The sequence below is a fragment of the Canis lupus genome, chromosome 23 (genome assembly GCF_048164855.1).
Source record: "Canis lupus baileyi chromosome 23, mCanLup2.hap1, whole genome shotgun sequence".
NCBI classification, from domain to species: Eukaryota; Metazoa; Chordata; class Mammalia; order Carnivora; family Canidae; genus Canis; species Canis lupus.
The window spans coordinates 24,317,761-24,327,714 of NC_132860.1; the positions used below are offsets into that span (position 1 = coordinate 24,317,761).

Genomic DNA, 9,954 nt, shown 5'->3' on the forward strand with positions numbered 1-9,954 from the left:
AAGACAAATGGTTTTCCACCTGTCTTCAGACCTCATCACTTCTGGATCCAATGTATTTTAACTTTTTGAAGCAAGTGACACATATTTATTTTATATTCTAAAAGAAAGAGGATACTTTCTCTACATGTGGGTGGATTCCTCGGGATAGGAAAACAACGAACTATGCCCGTGCATCCCCTATTAAATAAGCAAAGCTAGAGCCATCAGATACTGCACATCAGTTAAACAAGAAGAGTTTTCTACATCGAATTTGAAATTTCCCAAATAGGACTAAGTGCATTTGACAGAAATTAGGAGGACAGTGACCATTCTGGCTTCCCATCAATGCATCAGTATCTACTTTTGGATATGAACTAGTTAGAGGTGTTATCATCCTCTAACCCTGTTTCTATGCACATCATTAACTCCATATAGCTTCATCACAATACCTGTATTTCTATGATAACTTACAAAAGATATTAGGCGTTGTATATGTACCAACTCCCCGAGGAGCCTGGCAAATTGATTATTGTTTTCTCAAGAATAAATATATTCTAAAAAATCATTGAGTTCAAGTCTGTAAATCAGTGGCAAAATTACAATTGAAATGAAAAATTATAGGGAAGGGGCAAGATGGTAGAAGAATTGGGGACCTCAGTTCATCTGGATCCTTGAAGCTAAGTAGATGCTACCAAATCATTGTGAATAGCCAGGAAGTCAACATGACGTTTAATAAAAGACTTGCTGGACCTCTGCAAGTAGAAAAGCAACCACCCTCGGCAAGGTGGGAGATGCGAGACGTGAATCCAAAGTGATACATCAGAAGGCAAATGGCAGGGCAGGAATTTTTCACATCCCAGGATGGGGAAAGGAAAGGGCCACGGAGCCCACAATTGCAAGCCTTAGCAATCTGATCTGGTGAGAGACAACCTTGCCTGAAAGAGCTCAGTTGGTGAAATGGGCAGACACTAGTCCGGACACAGTGTCTCAGAATTCCCAGAATTCCAGAAAGACTGGGGATACCCGAGGGCGTGGCCTTCCCAAATCCTGGGCTGTGGACACTGGTCATCATCACCAAGAGTGCAAGGGGGCTCTCAGCTCAGTTGGCCGTAAAACTGAAGCCACTTTGCCTAGTCGGCTGACCACTCTCTACCTGGGAATTCTGCAAGGGACAGGGAAGTGGGGACCCTGCGCCTTGCCCTGGGAGAGACAGAGGGTGTAGGTGCACCACCGGGGGACAGCCCTCAGTGCAGGGACCCTGGAACAAACAGTAACAGGGCAACCCTCTCTCTCCTCCAGGCGGATTGGTCTGGGCATCCACCACAGGAGTCTGCAGCGTCTGGCACCCCCAGCAGTGACTCCTGCTTGTCCCTGAGAGCTGACTGAAGAGCAGGAGCCTGATCTCTCTGCTCTGAGACTGGAGATCAGATTCCAGCCATTTTGTGCTGGTCTCCTAAAGTGGCACAGGGAGCTTTCAGGGAATGAAGCCACACAGGAAAACCAGAAAGAGCTCACAATGAGCCAGACCCCGTGGCAAGGGGAGGTGTAAACCAGACGAGCAACAGACCACTGTGCATCAGTGCAGCATGCCCCTCCCCCGGAAGATCAGCTCCGAAGATCCCATGAACACCATGTTTATGGACATCAAAGGACTGCGTATCCCGGGTGTGGGACAACACAGTATACAGAATTTGAGCATTTACCTAATGATTCCTATACCTGCGGTTTAAAATTATACGATGCTTTTTTGTGTTTTTCCCCTTTTCACCTGGTTTCATATTTTCTCAACTCTGATTTTAAGGCTTTTGTTAACATCAATTTTTTTACATTTTTATTTTATAGATACATTCTTCATGTTTGGCTTTTTGTCACTGGAATGAATTTTATGGTTCTCCATCTATAAGTTTTGCTTCTTGACAATTTTGAGATTTAGTGTCTCACGCTCATGGTGTATCCATAACCTATGCCAGTTTGTCCAGATAACTCTGTCTTCCTCCATATCTGGATGGGAGTGGATTTTCCTTTGGGAAGACAGGTTTGGTCTGCTTTGCTTTGCTTTGCTTTGCTTTGCTTTGGTTAATGGATGGCGGGGAAGCAAAAGACACGTGAGGTGACTAGAGGGGAGAGCACGGGCCTGCTCAGGACTTCTTCAGCTAGCCTTTCTCCCTGGTCTCCCTGGTCACATGGAATGAATCCCCTCAACTGTACATGAAGTGCCAATTCTGATGGAGAACCCAGCCTTATGGCCCTTTGCTCACGCCTGCCTGTCTCCTCACCCCTGTACCCTATATATCTGCAGGTTCAAGACTCCTTAGGCTACTTCACTAGCTCCAATCCCAACATCCCCTGTGAGGATAGGCCTTTCTACCCTTGGACCTCTGGGATCTTCATAGGCTTCCAGAAAATAGGGAACATTTCTATTACTGCACGCATCCCTTGAGTGCCCAAGAAGCCGCATTTTCGTCAGAAGCCGTGAGATAGCAATAGGGAAGTGTTCATGGGATGAGACCGGGGCCCAAGGCTCAAGGGACCAGACTCTGACCTGGGTCACATAATGATTGCATGAATGGGAGTTACTTAGGCCTTGGGGGCAGGAGAAGGATCCCACACCATGGCTTCTCTACTGACCTCTGACTTTTAAAAGCCCAGTGCGCTCATCCAGGAGCTCCTCTACCCTCCACCTACAGGCATCTGCACAGAGAGAGGGAACACCCTTAAACATGTGCTCTGGAGTGAGGAAAGAGCAGTCAGTTGTTTTTCCTAAAAAAAGAAATTCTCTCAACACGACAATGGATGTGCTTTGGTTTGGTTTGGTTTGGTTTGGTTTGATTTGGTTTTGTTTCATTTAGTTTCATTTGGTTTGGTTTCACATGGTGTTGTATTGTTTTGTTTCCATGAGCCCACATCAGAGATATGCCTGAGGATGAGAGACAGAGAGAGAAAGAGAGAGAGAGTCAGAAGGAAGCAACCAGTCCTGGGTCTCGTGTTATTGGTCCATTATGTGCCCACTTGTCAAACATTGCCTCCTTGGGAAATCATCTGGAGGGTGAAAAATCTCCATGCCCAGGCCTCAGGAAGGAGGCAGCATGAACCAACATTGAAGTGGGTTTTGGGATATGTATAGAGGACAACCGTCAACTCGTCCCATTACAGACCAACGTGCAACCGAGGCCCCGTGTGGTGCTAATGGCACCCACCCTGGATGCTCAGGGATCAATGTTCCCTATGCAGTACTTCACGCAGAACCCTGGGTGTGCAGGAGATCCTCAATGTCTACGTATTCCCTGAACCGATCAAGCTGCTGTCTCCCCTCAGGTAACTAAGGCTGGAGGAATTAATGGAATTAATATAACTATAGAGAGGTTCAGAAATGCCGAGAAAACCCCCCCACAAAACAAGATCAAAAGCAAGACATGCACGCTATTCATCTGTCCTAATATTTTATTAAGGGACATAAAACACTACACACAATTCTAAATTAACACTAAAGAATAAACAAGCTGCATGGGTTAAATATTGACGATCACAGTTCCCGCAAAGCTACCAGCATTGACACAAGAAAAACCCATCTCAGGAGAAAACAATGTCCATTTGCAGAGCCCACAGCGGGTGGGCTCTATGTGTGTGTGCCTGTGTGTGTGTCTCTGAATGGAGATGTAAGTCCATGCGGATTTGGTGGATACCAAAATTTCTGCAAGTGAAATCATAGTGGTACATTTTAGCGTGGGAATTAACCTCAGGACTCCTGTTTCCTGACTATTGGTATTTTACCAACACTTCTGCTCGATTTAGAGCTAATGGCAATGAAAATGGGGTCAAAGTTTGAGGATATTCATGATGTAACATTCATTTTGTCAATTAAAACTTCCAGTTAAAAACGGAGATATCATAAAGAGCATCCTACACAAAATTTTTTTGGACTCCGTGATTACAGAATAAATATCCTAAAACATGGTGGTGTCAAAGATGACACTTTTATTCTCTTAGTGTCCAGTGATGACAAGTGAACGTCAAGAATTCAGCAGGGCCCCAGTGTTTCTGCAGCCCAGTCACTGACCAAGGCCTGGCAAAATGCTCCTGTTGTTCTTGGCCTCTGTTTAGTAACAAAGACAAATGGACTTAGGTTTCCACCTTTCCTAAGACTTACCCAAATTCATAAACTGGAAAAGGTCATGGTCACAAGAAGGAATTAATTGTCTTGTCGACTCAAAATTTTCAGCAGACACTACTAATTCTGTAAGCAGAATAAACCATAATGGCATTTCCAAACCACGAGCCACCGCAGTGCCTTCCTCCCTGCATCTACAACTGCCAAAACCATAATGTGTAAAAAATGTGCAAGCCTACAACATACTCCAATTAAATCAAAGTATATAATGGATATTGGTGTAGAATTACCTGAGGAACAGTTAAAATTAGGCATATAAAAACTGGATTTAAGATATAGACTTGCAGGAAAAGGAGTTTTAAAAGAATCTTTCCCAAAGCATAGAACCAGCCAGAGAATTTCTCTTGTTGTAGACCCGAGACACACCTAAGCAGAAAATGATATTCATCTAATCCTTCATAATCTTTGTATATTGGAATCATAGTAGAGAGAGATGAAGGTGTAGAAGCAAAGCAATGGATGCCACGTTCCCAAATAATTGGTTACAGCTACAAACATTCTGACTGGTGAGGAGAACGTGTTCCTATGTGATATCTCAGCTCCTTTGGGAAAGTGATCTTCCCTGTCCTACAGGACTGACATCTGACACTCCTTGGCTCCCTTGCGGTTAGTCAAAGGAAAAGGACTTTCAAAAAGATTTCCTTTGAACATAGAAACTCTGAACAAATTCTGTTCAGAAAGGTGCAGGGACACTTAAAGAGGTTGAGAAGAATCTGAATGTGTTGGCTGTTTTCAGAGGCAAGATTAGGAGGTGGGCTGACCTGAATGTTCTCTATGAGAAAGGGACCACACCCAAATCCTGTAATCCAATCAAGCGATTCCAGTGGATTAGAGGATTTTGTGCCTTATCCCAGGGCCCAAAAGCCATAAAAGGTGGAGGTGAGGGTCACTATCTGCCATTTGGAAACTGGCTCAGTGAGAGAAGCATCCCTTTGTGACCTGAAGCTCCTGGTTGAATTTATCTTGTGGACACTGTTTCTGCCGACATGGACGCTGCCTACCTCCACCGCTCAGAGGAGTCTCAGTTCAACGACTCTCCCAAACCCCAATCATGCTGGTCACAGAGAAGTGGTGCTGAAGTCCACGGAGGACCCTCTCTGCCTGAGAAGACATCCCCTGCATCAAAGACACTCTCCTCCCTGACTGATCCTTTGGCTCCCGCATCAGCAGGGCGGCCTCCCACCAAGACGCCTCTGAGTTGGGAGGATCTTTCCCAGGTGGGAGCTGGGCTTCAGAACATGGGGAACACTTGCTACGTGAATGCAACCCTACAGTGTCTGACCTACACAGAGCCCCTTGCCAGCTACGTGCTGTCCCAGAAGCACGGGACAGCCTGTAGGAAGCAGACATCCTGCATGCTGTGTACTCTGCAGGCTCACATGACCCGGGTTCTCTGCCATCCTGGACGTGTGCTCCGACCCCTTCCACTCCTGCTTGCCGCCTTCCACACACACAAGCAAGAAGATGCCCATGAGTATCTCATGTTCATTCTGGATGCAATGCAGCAAGCATGCTTGCCTGAAGACAAGCCCTCAGACTCTCAGCATGCTCAGGACAGCACCCTCATCCAGCATATCTTTGGGGGGTACTGGAGGTCACAAATCCAGTGTCTCCACTGCCAAGGCATTTCCAGCACTCTGGAACCTTACCTGGACATCAGCCTGGACATCGGGGCTGCTCAGAGTGTCAGCCAAGCTTTGGAGCAGTTGGTGAAGCCCGAATTGCTTGAAGGTGAAAATGCCTACCATTGTAGTAAGTGTCTAGAGAAAGTGCCTGCGTCCAAGGTGTTGACTTGGCACAGTTGTGCAAAAGTCCTCATCCTGGTCTTGAAACGATTCTCAGACTTCACAGGCAACAAAATGACTAAGGAGATGCAATATCCTGAGTGCCTTGACATGCAACACTACCTGTCTGAGCAGAGGGCAGGACCCTTGGTTTATGTGCTCTATGCCGTGCTGGTGCATGCTGGGTGGAGTTGCCACAGTGGACGTTATTTCTGTTTCGTAAAGGCAGGAAACGGCCAGTGGCATAAAATGGATGATGCTAAGATCAGCGCCTGCGTTGTGACTTGTGCCCTGCGCCAACTTGCCTATGTCCTCTTTTATATGCAGAAGACCGATATGGAAAGAGACCTTGTGAGTGGGTCAGTCGAGGGAGGAATCGCATCTCCCGAGGCAGACCCCGCAGAGGTGGGTGAGGCCTCAGGAGAGAGCACAAGGGATCCCACTGTGAACCTTGCTGAGTCGGAGGAGCACGGGGAAGAGACCTCAAGGCAACAAACCACATTAGACCAGGGGAGATGCCTCCAAGAACGCAACCGACCTAAGCCTGAACTTCATGTCAGGAGAAGAGAAATTGCTCTTCCTGAGAATGCAGTCATCCTTCAGCACTCCAAATACAGACATGAGATGCCCAAGAATCATCCTCAGCAAACCATGGACCTGCTCCACACTGCAGCTGGGATGATCCCACCTCACGTGGCCGGGGACGTGGCCAAAGTCCCGCATGTGCCAGGGAGAGCCAGACCAACAAAGAGGACGAGCAAGAAGGGACAGAGGTCTGGGGAAGCAGTGCAGGGATGTGTCTACTAACTTTGTTGCACATGGGCGCGTGCGCACACACACACACACACACACACACACACACACACGGTGTCACTCACTCACCAAACCCGAACACAGTCCCACACTGGAAATATTTGGTGTTGTGTGAAATGTGTGTTCTGTATGTATGGAAGAACCATCTATCTGGGTGTGTTCATGGGCTATGGCCTTCGACTGAAACTAGAGGACACTGACTTTTAAAGCGGGTTCATTGTCATGATCTTATATTGGAATAGTGTGGATTCATATGGGGTCTATCCAGGAACCGGCCTCTCCTTCAGCCTTGGGGAGAGTAGGGGCAACTTGCAGGTGAGAGGCAGTGAGCAGTCAGGATTGAGAGTGGATATGATGCTGAGGACCTGGATTTGAAGTATATTCGACCCTCTCGTCATGCTCCGCACTTCCCATTGCTTATCTTCTATTTATATCGAAAGAATATTTGCCTGAACAGAAGCATGCGTGGGGCCTTGCCAGCGATGTGTTTTGGTCATTGCTTGGAAATGGTAAGAAAGGAATTAAATGCTTATTTTGGGGAGATAACTGCATCCAGCCTGATTGAATCTCATTGAATGTATTATGTTCCCTTCACTATCTCCTACATTAAGACGGCAGAGAAGGAAACTGACAGGGACTCTTATTCCAAGGGGAAATGCCCAGCCTCCCACTGAACATAAGTTTCTATGAATATTTTGCTACCGTCTGCTATGTGGCACCTCCTGCCACAGAAGAAGTGGACTCTGGATTTCAGACCAGTTCAAATTCACATTTGGACCTGGGTTGATACCTCAGAAAAACAGTGCCAAGTTCACGAATCTAGCAAAATGGTTTTTGAGGTCAGGTTATAGGTGCTCTGTGTTATCATTCTATTTCTTACAGAAGTAATTGACAAATTGATTGTAGAATGAAAATTATCGCATGATAACCAAAAGCTTCTGAGTGTGACCATAGATGTGCAGTTGTGACATCTCATCATAATGTATGTTCACTCTGTATTCAAACTTGGACATGCCACCCTTACTGGAAAGTAAGGGACAATAGGAACTGTGCAGAAGAAATCACACTTTTTTGTAGATTTTCATGTAACAGAGGCAGATTAGAGATAGAAAGTGTCAAGGTTTCTTTCATGTCTGGGAATTTTTTTTTTTTTTTTACAAACACAGTTTATCGTGTCATAAAGAGTGAGGGAACCTCTGTGTATGTGTTTGCTAGAGTTTCCTAAGAAGACCTGTAGGTATCCTCGTCCTCTGAAGACTGTCATAGGGAATGAGACAGCTCATGGACTGGGAGACTTGTCTTTCACAGAAGAGGACCCTCAGGAGGAGTCTGTTGGAATAAGGATATGTCCCCCTCCTGGACTGATATGGTGAACCAGCAATTCCTCCGCTGAACTAGTTGGAAATGGTCAAGTCCACAATGTGCTACGTGTTATGCTTTTGGGCGCCTACACATATACTCCCCCCACTACACAGACACTGCAGTTTTTCGTTAGGTATATATATGGGAATCTCAAAGGGTGCTTACCAATCCAGAATGTCAAGTTTGTCTTACTGAAATACATTTTCTAAAAAATGTAGGTAAATCATCCTGGCAATTTGTACATTGGTTGTAAACAGAAGTAAACAAGTTAATCTGAAACTGTTTTACAAATGTCTGAATTTCTGATTTAGAAAAAGATCCCATCCAGAGATCTGCAAATTATACCATGTTTTCTCCTAGAAGACATTTTCTGTACTTGTTGATATTATTTTTCTGAAATTGTTATGGGGAATATTGCATCTGCTTTGTTCATTTTTGATCTAAAATGTTATTAGGCAGTTGTGTGTTTTTTTTATTCTTAATAGAAGACTGCAACATATGATTTGGTGTGCATGCTTTTACTCCCCAGTATTTCAGATATTTGAAATAATTATTTTATTTCCAGGCCGGCTCCTCACAGAGGCTTCTTTGCCTGTTTACCCTGAGTGGAATTCCTGCAGCCACATCTAGGTCACCAGCAACCTAAATTCATATCCTCCCTCTATGGGAATGTCTCACTCCTACTCACTGGATTAATATAGGGGAAGCGCCAGGAGCCATTTAAGAGGAAATGCAATGGGACATGGGCACATTATTCTTCAGGGTCTCTTCAGTTATGAGGGCTCTGACCAGGAAGAAGTGTGTGTGAAAAATTAGGTGGGGGGAGTAGATTTGAACCAGGAGCACACCATCTCTGGCCAAGGCTAGTAGAGACACCTGGGAGGGATGACCAGGAGATGGTTGGATAGCACATTGTGGGGACTGTGGAGGCTGGACAGTCAGCAGATGAATTCTCTGGGTAGGTGTCTGGAGGTCAATGCTCATCCTGTCCAGGTATCCATTAGTCACTTAAGGGGTTTCACTCTATATCAAGATCTATTAGTCAGGAGGACAGACCGAAGAATCTACATAGCCTCCCACAGAACAGATTCCCCAGTCCTTTCCAGGGAACCCGGAATTGCCAATCCTGGATGCAGTTCTAGGGAGACCTCCAACCTGTTTCCAGGTGACAATGAGTTGAGTCCTGGCTCCATCAACCTTTTGCAAGATGTCAGGCTGGAAATGTTTTCACAATAGGGATCTGGGCTGAAACTGGGATTTGGGGACAGCCCCAGGCTAGATTCCATGGCGGTATGTGGAGGCTTAATCTGGGAGGCCACATTGAATCAGTGGTCTGTGAGGTTGACAACGAGGGTAGGTTCCTGGCCATGGTGGGTGGATGTAAGCTGAAGGGATTACTTGACTTCCCTTCCTGAGCTTTTGTGTTGTCCAGCAGGAGAAAACAACGTCAGGGCTTTTCACAGGAGATATCCTAGGGGGCATGTGTGTGTCGTAACAGGTTTGAGCTCATGCAGGAGACTTGTGGAAACAGCTTCTAGGGAGATTGCCTCCTCACATGGGGAATGCATTATCCCATTACCAACTGCTCTAATAGAAGATACCACAGATGGACCACATCTTACCTCTGCCTCTCCACTGTTGGTAATCAACCACAGTAAAGGCATGGAGATAGGAACAATCCATTCCACAGTTATATTATTAAAAGTGCTCATTTTACTGGGACAAGAAACCCAACCGAGTGGTGATAAGGAGACATAAAATACATTAGCCTCCTGTTACCAGAGGGCGAGATGAGGAGGTTTCAATACAGTATTTTAGTTTCTTTAGCAGAAGCCATTGCATTCACTC

General features: G+C 45.8%; 1 protein-coding gene across 1 annotated transcript; it reads left to right on the forward strand.

Annotated features, from left to right (window-relative positions):
* Positions 1–5,133: 5,133 nt before the first annotated feature.
* Positions 5,134–6,738, forward strand: LOC140615315 (ubiquitin carboxyl-terminal hydrolase 17-like protein 6). Its single transcript, XM_072795222.1, has one exon. It carries the CDS (start codon positions 5,134–5,136, stop codon positions 6,736–6,738), a length of 1,605 nt encoding a protein of 534 aa, XP_072651323.1.
* The last annotated feature ends 3,216 nt before the right edge of the window (positions 6,739–9,954 follow it).

What these genes read in the sequence shown, in the direction of transcription:
- LOC140615315 (XM_072795222.1), top strand. Translation starts at nt 5,134, where the DNA reads ATGGACGCTGCCTACCTCCACCGCTCAGAGGAGTCTCAGTTCAACGAC.